Below are 19,592 nucleotides of genomic sequence, written 5' to 3' on the forward strand. Positions count from 1 at the left end.
AATCCCCAGTGTATCAAGTAAAACACCCTGTCTAATTAAATATCCAGTGTATCAGGTAAAACACCCTGTCTAATTAAATCCCCAGTGTATCAGGTAAAACACCCTGTCTAATTAAAATCCCCAGTGTATCAAGTAAAACACCCTGTCTAATTAATTCCCCAGTGTTTCAGGTAAAACACCCTGTCTAATTAAATCTCCAGTGTATCAAGTAAAACACCCTGTCTAATTAAAATCCCCAGTGTATCAAGTAAAACACCCTGTCTAATTAAAATCACCAGTGTATCAAGTAAAACACCCTGTCTAATTAAAATCACCAGTGTATCAAGTAAAACACCCTGTCTAATTAAATCCCCAGTGTATCAAGTAAAACACCCTGTCTAATTAAAATCCCCAGTGTATCAAGTAAAACACCCTGTCTAATTAAATCCCCAGTGTTTCAGGTAAAACACCCTGTCTAATTAAATATCCAGTGTATCAAGTAAAACACCCTGTCTAATTAAATCCCCAGTGTATCAAGTAAAACACCCTGTCTAATTAAATCCCCAGTGTATCAAGTAAAACACCCTGTCTAATTAAATCCCCAGTGTATCAAGTAAAACACCCTGTCTAATTAAATCCCCAGTGTTTCAGGTAAAACACCCTGTCTAATTAAATCTCCAGTGTATCAAGTAAAACACCCTGTCTAATTAAATCCCCAGTGTATCAAGTAAAACACCCTGTCTAATTAAATCTCCAGTGTATCAAGTAAAACACCCTGTCTAATTAAATCTCCAGTGTATCAAGTAAAACACCCTGTCTAATTAAAATCACCAGTGTATCAAGTAAAACACCCTGTCTAATTAAAATCACCAGTGTATCAAGTAAAACACCCTGTCTAATTAAATCCCCAGTGTTTCAGGTAAAACACCCTGTCTAATTAAATCCCCAGTGTATCAAGTAAAACACCCTGTCTAATTAAATCTCCAGTGTTTCAGGTAAAACACCCTGTCTAATTAAATCCCCAGTGTTTCAGGTAAAACACCCTGTCTAATTAAATCCCCAGTGTATCAGGTAAAACACCCTGTCTAATTAATTCCCCAGTGTATCAGGTAAAACACCCTGTCTAATTAATTCCCCAGTGTATCAGGTAAAACACCCTGTCTAATTAAATCTCCAGTGTATCAGGTAAAACACCCTGTCTAATTAAATCTCCAGTGTTTCAGGTAAAACTCATTCTCTCTCTTTCTCCTACTCATCTTTCTCCCCTCTCCAGTTCCTTCATGAGGGAAGGCTTTCCTCCTCTTTTCGTTCTCCTGTGTGTGTCCCCTCAGTACTCAGGCTCAAGTTGCTACATCCTCTTGGAGAATGCTTACTGTGTGTGTGTGTGTGTTAATGTGTTTATTCAGTATGTGTGTGCGAGAGAGACAGAGAGAGAAGAAAAGAGAGCAGCTGGTTCAGTTTTCCCAGCGAAGTAGCATCAATAAACAGGCCTTTTTAGACAGGCTATAGAATGGGACAGGGGCTGAGACTGGGGACAGGGGCTGAGACTGGGGACAAGGGTTGAGGCTGAGGACAGGGGTTAAGGCTGAGGACAGGGGTTGAGGCTGGGGACAAGGGTTGAGGCTGAGGACAAGGGTTGAGGCTGAGGACAAGGGTTGAGGCTGAGGACACGGGTTGAGGCTGGGAACAGGGGGTAAGGATACAGTGAGGGAGCTTTGGCTACAGCTTCTCTCCCTTTCCCCCATTCTCCTCTCCCTTTCCCCCTCTCCTCCCTATCCTTTATTCCCCTCTCTCCCTTTCCCCCTATTCTCTCTCCCTTTCCTCCCTATTCTCTCTCCCTTTCCTCCCTATTCTCTCTCCCTTTCCTCCCTGTCCTTTCAGCTCCCTTTCCCCCTGCCCCCTCCTCAAACTCCTCTCTCACTTTACCCATATCCTCCCCCTTTTCCCACTCTCATCTCTGTTGGCCTCTCGCAACACGAAGACGGGGAAAGTAGCTGAACTCGCAGAGCTTCTGCCTTGGTTTAAAGCCACATCTACACTGGAACACACACACAAACACACACACTGCGCTGGAGCTGTTTGTAGTGAAAACATTTGAGGGGTTGACAAGGAGAGTCAGGGAAACATGTATTTCGGCATGAAAAGAAAAATAGGAGTTGGCTGTTTTGTTATTCTGCAGTCTTTAGGCACAGAATACCGCACACTCTCTCACTCCTAAGCACGCCATCGTTGACCCCCATGATAACAAGGTCAGGGAGCAGGGCGGTGTGTGTGTGTTTCCAGACCACATGAGTGGAGATGGCCCTATTTGCTTAAAAGAGATAGACAACTTCCTCCTTAATGGCTACTTAGACAGTAGTCTGCAGACATAACCTAGACACTGTTCCAAGATCTGCTTAGCTACGGCTCTAAAGTGCGATCAACTTGGTCGCATATGCAACACAATATTTTGCAGTGTGACCAGTTTTATTCTGGGAGTTTTATTCTGGGAGCACCCACTGTGAGACTAGGGAAAAGATCTCCCAGATAATGATTGTTTTAAAGATAAGGTTACGCTGTACCGTTGTTTCCGAGTGCCCTAGAGAAAACAGTGGGTGCAGATTCGATAGCGTCATGGTTGCACCAATACTACAACGAAAACGGCTAGCTTGTAACCCAACCAGATAAAAAGACCCATATAACTGCCGCAACATTTGTATCTTTCTATAGCGCCCCCATACCCAACTGGCGGACTGCAGGTCTCGACTACAAAACAATATTAAAATACGAATAATAGCCTGGCTTCAACCCCTGGTATCATATAAACACATGTAAGACATGGACAAATGGAATTTGTCCTTGTGATTTAACCTCTGAACCTCTTAAAGCTAGGGGGCAGAATTTTCACTTTTGGATAAATAGCGTGCCCAATTTCAACTTCCTGCTACTCATGCCAAGAATATAAGATATGCATTAGTCATATATTTGGATAGAAAACACTCTGAAGTTTCTAAAACTGTTTGAATCATGTCTGTGAGTATAACAGAACTTATGTAGCAGGCAAAACCCCGAGGACTAACTGTTCAGAATTTTTCTTTTCTTTCTCCCATCTCTCTTCCCTATATTGTCTTTGCCATTGGATATTTAATAGCAATCTAGCCAGGCTTCAACCCCTGGTATCACATAAACACATGTAAGACATGGACAAATGGAAATTTGATTTAAAACAAAAATATCACAGCCCTGTGGAGAATTGTGGGAATGAACCGTTTGAGAGGGGTACGAACAGTTTGGGGTCGCATGGGTTGCAACGTGTGGGTTTGTTACTACGCCGATAAATGATGATATCCATCCGGACCTTTGCCGTTTAGGAAATGTGTGACCGGATCTCTCAAATAGTACTCGAGTACCCCTGCCATAGCGGATTGCCGGGATTGCATTTTACATCATTAACCATTTGTTTACACTTTGTTCAGTCATGTTACGTCATTGGCCAGCTAGCTAACAACCTGGTAACTTTACCAGTATAACCAAACACTTTGGGGCACAGAATGAAAGAAAAAGGGATATGTTCTTCAGGAGATTAATGGTCATAGCAATCAATGAATGAGAGATCTCTTGCATGTCACAAATCCAACATTTTTAAAGAGAGATTGTACAATTTTCAATTTAAAGCATCTCAATGGGAAAATGCCTTTACAGTGTTACATATTCATTTCTAGTGCACCACATGTGCTTCAAAAGTAGAGGCCCAATATACTGTAGGCTGTATCTCAATAAATGTAAATCATCTTACATGTATTTTCTGGTGCTCCTAAATGTCATGTAGTACTCCTAACTATAAAAAAACATTGAGAGCAGCAGTGCTACCAATGAACATGTTTTATTTAGAGCCAATATGCTGAGCACTTAATAGGAACCTTGTCTCACACCTCCCCCGTGTTAGTTTTCATTTGCATTTCTCCCGTCCTTCCCCTCAACTACAGTAGCATTGAAGTGTGTGTGTGTCAGAGAGAGAGAGAGCGAGAGAGAAAGACAGAAGGAGAGAGCAAGAGAAAGAGAGAGAGGAGAGAGAGAGAGAGAAAGACAGAAGGAGAGAGCAAGAGAAAGACAGAGAGAGGAGAGAGAGAGAGAGACAGAAAGACAGAAGGAGAGAGCAAGAGAAAGACAGAGAGAGGAGAGAGCAAGAGAAAGACAGAGGAGAGAGCAAGAGAAAGACAGAGAGAGGAGAGAGCGAGGGAGAAAGACAGAAGGAGAGAGCAAGAGAAAGACAGAGAGAGGAGAGAGAGAGGGAGAAAGACAGAAGGAGAGAGCAAGAGAAAGACAGAGAGAGGAGAGAGCGAGCGAGAAAGACAGGGGGAGAGCAAGAGAAAGAGCGAGAGAGTAGAAAGAGATGGAGGGAAAAGCGGCCTTCACGGATGAGTGGTGTTTCAGGTAGATGCCTGTGTGACATGCAGGCTCAGGCACAGCCTTAACGCTCGACTGACGCCACAGAAAGCCACAGAAACACCACAGAAGATAACACACTTGAATAATGTGACACCGGCAGGTAGAAATGTCGAAACTGTTCATTACTGCTCGCAAAATAATGTCCATACAGGTTAGAACACCTTACAATGCAAGAAGATACCAGTATCATCCAGCTTTGTAGGCTAACTTTCCTCGCTAGCTGACAGCTGAAGCCAACATTAATTCACTACCCCCCCTCCACGCACACGTTTATAAAATAAGCCACTTCTCTGCAAATGATGATGAGCAGTACAATAAAATAAGTCCCAAAATTGAAGGGAAACAGATTGTCTGTGATCTCTATCCACTGAAATCAGTGAAAACAAGCTCAGTAACTCAATGTGTAGCACACGCTTATTGAATATACATTCATGTAAATAGGCCTAGGATACATCTTGATTCACCCAGTTTATCAATGGAGATTTGCCATTCAAATAAATTATTAACATTATGTTGTTAAGTAGTTCGATTGGTAAAAACTAAGTCAAATGTACGATTGTATAATTGATTCAATTAATGCATACATGGCTGTCTCTGAACATTTTTTACATAAGAAATGTCAAATGAAATGATATTGAATGATTGAACAGAGCAGTAGCTGAGTTTAGCTGTCTGGATCAAGTGCCATTCTGGGACTTTGGTTAACCAGTGAGGGTCACTAACACCGGTACGTTTTGGACTTCTAATCCTTTTTAAACATTGTGTGTTTGAGCTACAGACTTCTGTACCATTGGATTTGTCTATTTCTTCTGCATCCCTAAATACCCAACATTAGTCTGTGTGATTCATGGGGGCTGAACTAGAGCGGTGATTGTGAGAGAAGGACAGATCACGAAGGAGCCCCTGTAGAATGCGAACGGTTTGAGCGAACACGCACATGTAACATGTTTTGCTTTATAACGCTCACACGCTGGTAGGAATAAGGTAAGGGGTTCTTCTACATAGAAGATCACAGGAAGCCCCCTGACATAGTGTCTATAATACTGTAAGGGGTTCTTCTACATAGAAGATCACAGGAAACCACAGGACATAGTGTCTATAATACTGTAAGGGGTTCTTCTACATAGAAGATCACAGGAAACCCCAGGACATAGTGTCTATAATACTGTAAGGGGTTCTTCTACATAGAAGATCACAGGAAACCACAGGACATAGTGTCTATAATACTGTAAGGGGTTCTTCTACATAGAAGATCACAGGAAACCACAGGACATAGTGTCTATAATACTGTAAGGGGTTCTTCTACATAGAAGATCACAGGAAACCACAGGACATAGTGTCTATAATACTGTAAGGGGTTCTTCTACATAGAAGATCACAGGAAACCACAGGACAGTGTCTATAATACTGTAAGGGGTTCTTATACATAGAAGATCACAGGAAACCCCAGGACATGAAGCTCACATAGTTGCTGTCACAAACTCCACACAGTTGTTACTGACTAGTTTGACATTAATTTCCCACTGAGCAAACAATGTCTGTACTTACAGCATTCATATTCATTTTTTAATTCACATTTGTCAATAAAACTGTGTGTGTGTGTGTGTGTGTGTATGTGTTATTGTGTGTGTGTGTGTGTGTGTGTGTGTGTGTGTGTGTATGTTATTGTGAGTGTGTGTGTGTGTGTATGTGTTATTGTGTGTGTGTGTGTGTATGTGTTATTGTGTGTGTGTGTGTGTGTGTGTGTGTGTGTGTGTGTGTGTATGTGTATGTGTGTGTGTGTATATGTGTGTGTGTGTGTGTATATGTGTGTGTGTATATGTGTGTGTGTGTGTGTGTGTCCCACAACTGGTCCCACTCACCTGACGATGAAGTCAAACTCAGAGCCTGCCAGCATGAGGACTCCTAGTAGAGTAGAGAAGGCTCCGTCCAACACAGGAGCAAACATGTGTTCTAACGCCAGCACTGCCCGTCTGGTACGGTCCCCTATCGCTGTGAGGAACGCCTGCAACGTACACACAACTAATCAGAAAAACTATAATGTCATTTGAAAATATACAAGACACTTTGTGTGTGTGTGTGTTATGTTAAGCTATTTTAGGCTTAGGGGTTAGGTTTACGGTTAGGGTTATGCTATGGTTAGGGTGTTTAAGGTGTTTTGGGTTAGGGTTTATAGAAAATAGGATTTTGGGTCCCCACAAGGATAGTAAAAGACATTGTGTGTGTGTGTACTCACTAGAGCAACATGTACAGTGAACTCTACTCCTATGCCGACAGAGGCGATGAGGATGACCACAGGAACAGCACTGAGCTTGATCCCTATCAGCCCCATCATACCAAACAGCTCCACGGTCATCAGAGATAGGACCAGGACCTGAAACAGACAGACCGCAACACAACCGTTAATGAGCATTAGAGACCATCTACAGTTTTATCCCAGGGAACAACCCCAGCATGAATCCAAACATCTCTACGGTCATCAGAGACTAAATCCCCCAAAGTCCCCACAAGGATAGTAAAACAAGGAAAATTCTCCCTCGAACCAAGAACCACATCCCCATGAGGACAAAGGCCATTAGGTTTAGGGTTTAGAGTTTAGAGTTAAGAGTTAGAGGTTAAGGTTAGGTTTAGGGAAAATAGCATTTTGAATGGACATTTATTTTGGGTCTCCTCAAGGATATTTAAAGGTTTTATTTTACCAGGTAAGTTGATTGAGAACACATTCTCATTTACAGCAACGACCTGGGAAATAGTGACAGGGGAGAGGAGATGAATGAGCCAATTGGAAGCTGGGGATGATTAGGCGGCCATGATGGTATGAGGGCCAGATTGGGAATTTAGCCATGACAACGGGGTTAACACCCCTACTCTTACAATAAGTGCAATGTTATATTTAGTGACCTCAGAGAGTCAGGTCACCTGTTTAACATCCCATCCAAAAGACAGTAAATGTGCAATGTGTGGTCTGTGTGTGTGGGTTGGTCCTTCTAAACTTGTCGGGACCTAAAATACTCAGAAGTTCCCACAAGGATAGTAAAACAAGGAAAATTCTCCCTCGTGGGGACATTTCCCACGTCCCCATTAGGATAAAGGCTATTTTACATTTAGGGGTTAGGTTTAGGATTAGGGTTAAAATGAAGGTTAGAATTAGGGTTAGGGTAAGGGATTAGTGGTTAGGTTTAGACTTAGGAGTTAGGTTTAGGTTACGGGTTAGGGAAAATAGGATTGTGAATGGAAATGTATTTTAGGTCTCCACAAGAAAAGAAGAACAACATGTGTGTGTATGTGTGTGTTAGGGCTTGGAATTGCCAGAGTCCTCACAATACAAAACATTTTGATACTGCGATTTTATTGCTTGTTCCAAGCATATTGCTAACTATATGTCTGCTGCAGACAGACAAGAGAGATCATGAGAAAATGTGGATGACAAATACCAGAGCTAGCAAAAAACGATAATAGACATAGTTTTTAACAAATTGATACCTGGAGTCAAAGTCATCACTAGTGTGTGTGTGGCCTGTAGCTGGGGGTAAGGGGTAAGGGCAGGGGTAAGGGTTTGGCTATGGGGGTTAGGACACAGGGGATAGGTAGGATACTGGTGGCCTGGTCTGGACAAAGCAAATGGTTCAACTTGAAGCACCGCCATAACTTGTCATTTTATTTGGTTTGTAAAGCTAGAGCAGGGGTTTCCAACAGGTAGATCGTAGCACACCTATGAGTAGCTCGCCAAGCAATTCTGAAAGTACATGCATTTTCCCCATTTGTTCCCATTTGCAAACTGTCAAAACATAACGCTCCCGGCTACTATCCAATAAAAGCAACATTGACATGATCCCACACCTGGTTAACCACTACTGGGTTAAAAAGACAAACAGAACACAACATCTGCCATTTAACTCCCCTGTCTGTCTGTCTGGTGTCAGGCAGAAATGGAGAGTAGAGACAGAAGAATGTATGATGGACAGGGATAGAGAGAAGTTGCTTTGCAAGATATCTATACCTGAAAATGCATGATCTGGGTGATTTATGGTTGATATATCAGCAGTCACATGCCTTATTTACTTAGAAGAACTACTAAAATAGTGATTTTGTCAGACGGCATAGACAGCAGCTCTATAGAGATGAGATGATGACTTGGAATGAAATGATAGTTATCAAATAAAACACATATACTATACATAACAACGGAATATTTACCTTACCTGGCAGAACTATATCATGATTATTTGTATCAATTGGGTGGCAATTGTTTTACAAGATCTGGCATGACGTGCTGCAGCAGTAGGCCTAACAACAGAAACGTCGCTAGATCAACACATTCCTCTGTTGCTAGATGCGCAATTAAAGGGGATTTACCCTCCAAAATGTAAATGTGTTAGTTTTCCCCTCAGACCTAAAACATTTTATTCTGATGTGATTTAAGCATTGACATGGATTCAGAACATCCCTTTTCATTGTTTCTCTATGAATAATTGTACTATTGAGAGGAAAAAAACAGAAAGAAATTCAAAACTGGGAAAAATAAAGCAGAATTTGGGAAAATTCAAAAGATAATTGTATGGGCCCTGTCATGTTGAATACTGTTAAGTAACCATTATTTGACCAAGTATATTGACATTGATTGTACAGTATGCAGTGCATTCGGAAAGTATTCAGACCCCTTGACTTTTTATGTTACAGCCTTATTCTAAAATGAATTTAATTGTTTTTCCCGAGCATCGATCTACACACAATACCCCATAATACCCCAACAAGTGACAGGAGTCTTTGAAGCGTCCTCTGAAGCCCACTCCTGCTGTTCAAAGATCATTCACTGGCATTTCCTACAAGAAATCTGACTCCAGAAATTAAAGCTTCTCCCAAGTGGGTGTGACACCTGCTCCCATTGCCTGCTGCACTGCTGCTTGGATTCCACCTGGCGATCTGTCCCCTGTCTGGTACAGGTACCTCCACCACACTCACCTATCTCTTCCGAGCTTTCGCTTGCCTCCAGCACACACGCACTGCTAGGGCGAGTGACTCTGAACTTACAATGGCTATCCCCAAGTCGTTATATATTTTATAATGTTCATTTTGCTATTTGCCTCATGACTCCTGCATTCTTTATTGACTACAAACTTTCTTCACCCAACTGTGGGACAGACGGTTTGTTCCCACACTTGGGACTCTGACTCTATTGGTTACACAGACTTTTGGCCTCCCATCCTATTCTAACCAGCTCTCGCCTGCTTCTTTTTTCATGCTACCCGATGAAATTGCTGTACAAAATGATCTTGTTGCCATCTGATGTGCATTCAGATGGCAAAAATCAGCACTGCAGAGCTCTGTGCATGTACACCCTGGCCCATCTACTGTTGCTAGCCCCAATTCTGACTTACCTGATATCTGCCTCACTGATTTCTGCTCTCGTAAAAGCCTGGGTTTCTGCACGTTAACACTGGAAGCTTATTACCTAAAATGGATCAACTGAAAGTGTGGGTTCACAGCTCCAATCCAGATGTGTTGGTCATTACTGAGACGTGGTTAAGAAAGAGTGTTTTGAACACTGATGTTAACCTTTATTGTTATAACCTTTTTCGGCAAGACAGGTCTTCCAAAGGTGGTGGAGTGGCAATCTTTACCAAGGATCACCTTCAGTGTGCCGGGTTGTCTCCACTAAGTCTGTCCCCAAACATTTTCATTTGCTGTTTTAAGCATTAATCTTCCAAATAGCTCTTTGTTGACTGTTGCTGGGTGCTATCGTCCTCCATCAGCACCGGCCTGTACCCTACCTGCCCTAAGCTCTCTCCTGGCCCCTTACACTAAGTCTGAATTTGTCCTGCTAGGTGACCTAAACTGGGACATGCATAAACCACCTAACCAAGTCCTAAAGCAATGGGACTCCCTAAATCTTTCTCAGATTCTTACCAATCCCACAAGGTATGACTCCAAACACCCAGAAAAGGCTACTCTCCTCAATGTTATCCTCACAAATAATCCTGATTAGGTATCAGTCTGGTGTTTTCTGTAATGACCTTAGTGATCACTGTTTTACAGCCTGTGTTCATAATGGCTGCTCAGTGAAACGACTTGTCCTGATTTGTCATTGACGCTTGCTAAAAACCTTTAATGAGCAAGCCTTCCGTCATGAACTGGCCTCTGTAAAATGATATAGAATCAGCTTGATCCCCTCTGTCAAAGACGCTTGGGCCTTTAAAAAAAATATTTCCAGTGATATTGTTTAAAAACACGCCCCCCCCATAAAGAAAATGAGAATTAAAAACAGGTTCAGCTAGGGATGCACGATATATGGGTGAACATATCAGAATTGGACGATATTAGCTAAAAATGCCAACATCGGTATCAGCCCGATGTCTAGTTTAATGGCGATGTGAAAAACGATGTCAAAGCTACGATGTCATATCTATGTAACATAGGTAACGGACATAATGACGCCGCGTAAAATTTTGCGCTACACGTGCAACACAGCATTCCTAACCTAGCCCACAATGTCTGCTGTGTGGATCGAGCAGTCAACAAGTCGAGCAGTCATTTGAAAGAGTAAAAACATTTCAGCGAGACAACTCAAAGGTGAAATCCATTAAAGCCAAGATAATGTAATTCATTGCCCTTGACAATCAACCGTTCTCTGTCGTGAGTGATGTTGGCTTTCACCGACTGGTCGAGCACCGGTACACACTACCAAGTGCGCTACTTTTCAGATGTTGCCCTACCGGAGTTACACAATAATAGCGTCACTGCTATTAGCTTCACAACATACATACTATGGAACGCCGTTTGGGTCTTTGCGTGTCAAAGAAAGATACAGCAGCACTGTCAAAGCTGTACAAAAAAAGTCTGCAAACAAACACCGGCCACGAATGATACGTTTACAATACCGCATTGGTAATAAAGCATCATTTGTTTTGACCGCAACTTCTGGTTACACGTCAAATAGTGTTATTTGACATGTATCTTTTTGACACGTAAAGACCCAAATGGTGTTCCATTGAAATCTTGGTTAAGAGAATGAAACATCAGAACAACGAAACAGCACAGCAAGTAAGTGAAAGAAATAGGTTTTGATGATGTTTTACTGGTAATGGGGACATATGTGAATGTCAACAAAATAACTTCTTGGTCAGTGTGGTGTGTGTGTGTGTGTGTAACCTTTATTTAACTAAGCAAGTCAGTTAAGAAGAAATTCTTATTTACAATTACGGCCCGGACGACGCTGGGCCAATTGTGCGCCGCCCTATGGGACTCTAAATAAATAAAATAATGACAAAGCAAAAACAGATTTCTAGAAATTTTTACAAATGTATTAAAATACTGAAATATTACATTTACATAAGTATTCAGACACTTTACTCAAAGTACTTTGTTAAAGCAACTTTGGCAGTGATTACAGCCTCAAGTATTCTTGGGTATGACGCTACAAGATTGGCACCTGTATTTTTGGAGCTTCTCCCATTGTTCTCTGCAGATCCTCTCAAGCTCTGTCAGGTTGGATGGGGAGCGTCGCTGCACAGCTATTTTCAGGTCTTTCCAGAGATGTTCGATCTGGTTCAAGTCCGGGCTCTGGCTGGGCAACTCAAAGACATTCAGAGACTTGTCCCGAAGCCATTCCTGTGTATTTTTGGCTGTATGCTTAGGGTCATTGTCCTGTTGGAAGGTGAACCTTTGCCCCAGTCTGAGGTTCTGGAGCAGGTTTTCATCAAGGATCTCTCTGTACTTTGCTCTGTTCATCTTTCCCTTGATCCTGACTAGTCTCCCAGTCCCTGCTGCTGAAAAACATCCTCATATCATGCTGCCACCACATTGCTTCACCGTAGGGATGGTGCCAGGTTTCCTCCAGACATGACGCTTGGCATTCAGGCCAAAGACTTCAATCTTGGTTTCAACAGACTTGATTCTTATGGTCAGAGAGTCCTTTAGGTGCCTTTTTGCAAACTCCAAGCGGGCTGTCATGTGCTTTTTACTGAGGACTAGCTTCCGTCTGGCCACTCTACCATAAAGGCCTGATTGGTGGAGTTCTGCAGAGATGGTTGTCCTTCTGAAAGGTTCTCCCATCACCACAGACAAACTCTGGAGCACTGTCAGATTGACCATGAGGTTCTTGGTCACCTCCCTGACCATGGCCCTTCTCCCCTGATTGCTCAGTTTGGCTGGGCGGCCAGCTCTGTTACTTCTTACATTCAAGAATGATGGAGGACACTGTGTTTTTGGGGACCTTCAATGCTGCATACACTTTTTTGTACCCTTCCCCAGATCTGTGCCTCGACACAATCCTGTCTCGGAGCTCTAAGGACAATTCCTTCGACCTCATGGCTTGGTTTTTGCTCTGATCATGCACTGTCAACTGTGGACCTTATATAGACAGATGTGTGCATTTCCAAATCATGTCCAATTAATTTAATTCACCACAGGTTTCTACAACTTGATTGGAGTATACATCTCAAGGATGATCAATGGAAACAAGATGCACCTTATGTAAATAAGGTATTTCATTTTTATACATTTGTAAAAAATGTCAATAAAAACTGTTTTCACTTTAGAATCGGGCTGTAATGTAACAAAATGTGGAAAAGGTCAAGAGTTCTGAATACTTTCCAAATTAACTCTGAGTGCATGTGTGTGTATGTGTGTATCACTGGAAACCCCTACAGCACATGTGTAGGAGAGAAATAGGGAAACGGGCTGTATTTTAGGTGGGAGTGGGGGTTGCTTGGGTAACTTGTGTCCTATCCCCATTTATTTTAGGTCCGTTTCTGGGAGAGACAGAGTAGACTAAACACAACAGCACAAGATAAACACTGGGGCAGGACAGGCTAGAAAAACACAGCAGCATGATCTCCTCTCCTCCACTCCCCGTCTCTCTTCTCCTCACCACTCCTCCCTTTCCTTCTCTCTCCTCCACTCACCACTCTCCTCCACTCACTTCTCCCATCCCTCTCCTCCACTCACCACTTCTCCAATCCCTCTCCTCCACTCACCACTCCTATCCTTCCTTCCCTCTCCTCCCTTCCCTTCCCTCACCTCCACTCCACTCACCACTCCTCTACTCACCACTCATCCTCCTTTCCCTCTCCTCCACTCACCACTCCTGTCCTCCTTTCCCTCTCCTCTACTCACCACTCCTGTCCTCCTTTCTCTCTCCTCCACTCACCACTCCCCCACTCCCCTCCTCACCACTCCACTCCTCTCCTCACCACTCCTCCACTCACCACTCCACCACTCCACTCCTCCACTCACCACTCGTCCTCCTTTACCTCTCCTCCACTCACCACTCCTCCCCTCTCCTCACCACTCCTCTCCTCCACTCACCACTCCTGTCCTCCTTTCCCTCTCCTCCACTCACCACTACTCTCCTCCAATCACCACTCCTCCACTACTCTCCTCCAATCACCACTCCTCCACTCACCACTCATGTCCTCCTTTCCCTCTCCTCCACTCACCACTACTCTCCTCCACTCACCACTCCTCCACTCACCACTCCTGTCCTCCTTTCCCTCTCCACTCCTGTCCTCCTTTCCCTCTCCTCCACTCACCACTCCTGTCCTCCTTTCCCTCTCCTCCACTCACCACTCCTGTCCTCCTTTCCTTCTCCTCCACCTCTCTCCTCCCTACCTTCCTCTCTCTCCTCTCCACACTCCCACAGTCACACAGTGTATGGGAGTGGAGGTTTAAAACTGATGGATTGGAATGTTCTGTAATAAGGAAGTCTCCTTTTACAGGAGTCTAATCTGACAGATTTATGAAAATGGACTTTATACTGATATAGGATGTCAACACACATTCTGCCCATATATTCAATGCAAAAAGAATGCCGCTTTATAATGTGTGTGCGTTTGCATGTGTGTGCATTCACATGAGTAGGGTTGCAAAGCTACCTAAATTACCGGAATTTTCAGGAATTTGGGTAATTAACAGAAAATCTATGGCAATCTATTGTAACTTTGGTCATTTCTTATTTTTTTTATTCATATATACAGTACCAGTCGATAGTTTGGACACACCTACTCATTCAAGGGTTTCTTTATTTTTACCCTTTTCTACATTGTATAGAATAATAATGAAGACATCAAAACTATGGAATAACACATGGAATCATGTAGTAACCAAAAAAGTTAAGCAAATCAAAACATATTTTATATTCTTCAAAATAGCCACCCTTTGCCTTGATGACAGCTTTGCACACTCTCAGCATTCTCTCAACCAGCTTCATGAGGAAGTCACCTGGAATGCATTTTAATTAACAGGTGTGCCTTGTTAAAAGTTAATTTGTGGAATTTATTTCCTACTTGAGCCAATCAGTTGTGTTGTGACAAGGTAGGGGTGGTATACAGAAGATAGCCCTATTTGGTAAAAGACCAAGATCATATTATTTCAAGAACAGCTCAAATAAGAAGAGAGAAACGACAGTTCACCATTACTTTAAGACATGAAGATCAGTCAATGCGGAAAATGTCAAGAACTTTTAAAGTTTCTTCAAGTGTAGTCGCAAAAACCATCAAGTGCTATGATGAAACTGTCTCTCATGAGGACCACCACAGGAAAGGAAGACCCAGAGTTACCTCTGCTGCAGAGGAAAACTTTATTAGAGTTACCAGCCTCAGAAATTGTAGCCCAAATAAATACTTCACAGAGTTCAATAAACACACACATCTCAACATCAACTGTTCAGAGGAGACTGCGTGAATCAGGCCTTCATGGTTGAATTGCTGTCAAGAAACCACTTCTAAAGGACACCAATAATAAGAAGAGACTTGCTTGGGCCAAGAAACACGAGCAATGGACATTAGACTGTTGTAAATCTGTCCTTTGGTCTAATGAATCCCAATTTGAGATTTTTGGTTCCAACCGCTGTGTCTTTGTGAGACGCAGAGTAGGTGATTGGCTGATCTCCGTACGTGTGGTTCCCACCGTGACGCATGGAGGAAGAGGTGTGATGGTGCTTTGCTGGTGACATTGTCAGAGATTTATTTAGAATTCAAGGCACACTAAACCAGCATTGCTACCACAGCATTCTGCAACGATACGCCTTCCCGTCTGGTTTGCGCTTATTTGGACTATCACTTATTTTTCAACAGGACAATGACCCAACACACCTCCAGGCTGTGTAAGGGCTACTTGACTAAGAAGGAGAGTGATGGAGTGCTACATCAGATGACCAGGCCTCCACAATCACCTGACCTCAATCCAATTGAGATGGTTTGGGATGAGTTGTACTCAGGATATGTGAGAACTCCTTCAAGACTATTGGAAAAGCATTCCACGTGAAGCTGGTTGAGAGAATGCCAAGAGTGTATAAAGCTGTCGTCAAGGCAAAGGGTGGCTGTATGCATCTGTGTGTGCATCTCTCTGAGTGTGTGTGTGTATCTCTCTGCGTTAGCCTGTGAGTACTCACAATGATGCCGGCAGTCCAGGGGTTGAGCAGAAAGAGGGCACAGACGAGGAAGGTGCAGGCTAGCACCACACTGATGCAGAGCAGCAGCCAGTGTCTGAGGCCTACGTACTGTTCCCAGAAGAGGAAGGGGTAGCCATTGGGGTAGCTGGGTAGGCCCTGGCGGCTGTAGTTACTGCAGATGGCTCGCACCGACTCGATGGCCTCCACAAACTGGGGGGTCTCGCGGAGCCCGTTGAGGTAGAATGGAAACTGTGCATATTCGATGGGCTCGGCAGCAGGAACTAGACAGAGAGGGGGGGGTAGAGGTTTTGAAAAGGTGCAAGAACGGTAGAGTTCAAACAAGTGCACCATGTTTCAGCACCAACTCACTTTGCCTCACCACACAAATGAATATCGGGACTGGCTGGTGGGCAGAGCTAGAACATGGTCCCATGAGCCTTGGTAGATACTGACATGTATGTGTGCGTGTAAGAGTGTGTGGGGGGGATCCATTCTCTCCAGCCTCAGCCTAGTGATGGGCTAATGGCAGCAGGCCAGAAGTTGATACTATTACAACCTGAATCATCATCATCATCATCTCTCTCTCTCTCTAAGACACATGTTCTAAACTAACGTCATTCTCCCCATGTCACGTCATGTGCCCTCAGCTTCCTTATACCCACAACACCCCTTTATAGCATTTTTACACCCACCTCACCACACTATAATATATTATACCGACCACACCCCACTGAAATATATTATACCCACCTCACCCCCGCTATAATATCTTATACCCACCAAAACACACTTTAATATATTATACCCACCACACTATAATATTAGATACCCACCACACCACACTATAATATCTTATACCCACCACACCATTATATCATATACCCACCACACCACAATATCTTATACCCACCACACCCCCACTATAATACCTTATACCCACCACACCCCACTATAATACCTTAAACCCACCACACCCCCACTATAATATCTTATACTCACCACACCCCACTATAATATCTTATAGCCACCACACCCCACTGTAATATCTTATAGCCACCACACTATAATATCTTATACCCACCACACCCCCACTATAATATCTTATACCCACCACACCCCCACTATAATATCTTATACTCACCACACCCCACTGTAATATCTTATACCCACCACACCCCACTGTAATATCTTATAGCCACCACACCCCCACTATAATATCTTATACTCACCACACCCCACTGTAATATCTTATAGCCACCACACCCCCACTATAATATCTTATACCCACCACACCCCACTGTAATATCTTATAGCCACCCCACTATAATATCTTATAGCCACCACACCCCCACTATAATATCTTATACCCACCACACCCCCCACTGTAATATCTTATACTCACCACACCCCACTGTAATATCTTATAGCCACCACACCCCACTGTAATATCTTATAGCCACCACACTATAATATATTATACCCACCACACTAAAATATCTTATACCCACCACACCCCAATATAATATCTTATACCCAAAACACCACAATATAATATCTTATATCCAAGACACTATAATATCTTATACCCACCACACCACCACTATAATATCATATACCCACCATAATATAAAATCATATACCCACCACACCATAATATCTTTTACCCACCACACCATAATATCATATACCCACCACTCCATAATATAAAATCTTATACCCACCACACCATAATATCATATACCCACCACACCAAAATATCATATACCCACCACACCATAATATAAAATCTTATACCCACCACACCCCACTATAATATTTTATACCCACCATACCCAACTATAATATCTTATACCCACCACACCCCCACTATAATATCTTATACCCACCACATCCCCACTATAATATATTATACCCACCACACCCCACTATAATATCTTATACCTACCACACCACAATATAATAACTTATACCCACCACACCACCACTATAATATCTTATACCCACCAAAACACACTTTAATATATTATACCCACCACACTATAATATTAGATACCCACCACACCACACTATAATATCTTATACCCACCACACCAGTATATCATATACCCACCACACCACAATATCTTATACCCACCACACCCCCACTATAATAACTTATACCCACCACACCCCACTATAATACCTTAAACCCACCACACCCCCACTATAATATCTTATACTCACCACACCCCACTATAATATCTTATAGCCACCACACCCCACTATAATACCTTAAACCCACCACACCCCCACTATAATATCTTATACTCACCACACCACACTATAATATCTTATACCCACCACACTAAAATATCTTATACCCACCACACCCCAATATAATATCTTATACCCAAAACACCACAATATAATATCTTATAACCAAGACACTATAATATCTTATACCCACCACACCACCACTATAATATCATATACCCACCATAATATAAAATCATATACCCACCACACCATAATATCTTTTACCCACCACACCATAATATCATATACCCACCACTCCATAATATAATATCATATACCCACCACACCATAATATCATATACCCACCACACCATAATATCATATACCCACCACACCATAATATAATATATTTTACCCACCACACCATAATATCATATACCCACTACAATATTATATATCATACCCACCACACCCCTACTATAATATCCTATACCCACCACATCCCCACTATAATATATTATACCCACCACACCACTCTATAAAATCTTATACCCACCTCAACCCACTATAATATCTTATACCTACCACACCACAATATAATATCTTAAACCCACCACACCACCACTATAATAGCTTATACCCACCAAAACACACTTTAATATATTATACCCACCACACTATAATATTAGATACCCACCACACCACACTATAATATCTTATACCCACCACGCCATTATATCATATACCCACCACACCACAATATCTTATACCCACCACACCCCCACTATAATACCTTATACCCACCACACCCCCACTATAATATCTTATACTCACCACACCCCACTGTAATATCTTATAGCCACCACACCCCACTGTAATATCTTATAGCCACCACACCCCACTGTACTATCTTATAGCCACCACACTATAATATCTTATACCCACCACACCCCCACTATAATATCTTATACCCACCACACCCCACTATAATATCTTATACCCACCACACTAATATACTTTATACACACCACACCCCACTATAATATCCTATACCACCACACCACACTATAATAACTTATACCCACCACACTATAATAACTTATACCTACCACACCCCCACTATAATATATTATACCCACCACACTAATATACTTTATACACACCACACCCCACTATAATATCCTATACCAACACACCCCACTATAATATCTAATACCCAACACACCATAATATCTTTTACCCACCACGACATAATATCATATACCCACCACACCACAATATAATATCTTATACCCACCACACCCTCACTATAATATCTTATACCCACCACATCACAATATAATATCTTATACCCACCACACCCTCACTAGAATATCTTATACCCACCACACCCCACTATAATATCTTATACCCACTACACCCCACTATAATATCTTATACCCACCACACCACAATATAATATCTTATACCCACCACACCACAATATAATATCTTAAACCCACCACACCCCACTATAATATTTTATACCCACCACATCCCATCATAATATCTTATACCCACC

General features: G+C 42.4%; 1 protein-coding gene across 1 annotated transcript in view; it reads right to left on the reverse strand.

Moving 5' to 3' along the window:
• LOC112262641 (protein patched homolog 1-like) overlaps nt 1–19,592 on the reverse strand; it is a 152,568-nt gene that overhangs the window by 8,843 nt on the left and 124,133 nt on the right. The window contains 3 exon segments of the mRNA XM_042331416.1: nt 6,270–6,412; nt 6,644–6,781; nt 15,797–16,077. Coding sequence (XP_042187350.1) covers nt 6,270–6,412; nt 6,644–6,781; nt 15,797–16,077 — 562 coding nt within the window.

The sequence above is a fragment of the Oncorhynchus tshawytscha genome, linkage group LG12 (genome assembly GCF_018296145.1).
Source record: "Oncorhynchus tshawytscha isolate Ot180627B linkage group LG12, Otsh_v2.0, whole genome shotgun sequence".
Taxonomy (NCBI): domain Eukaryota; kingdom Metazoa; phylum Chordata; class Actinopteri; order Salmoniformes; family Salmonidae; genus Oncorhynchus; species Oncorhynchus tshawytscha.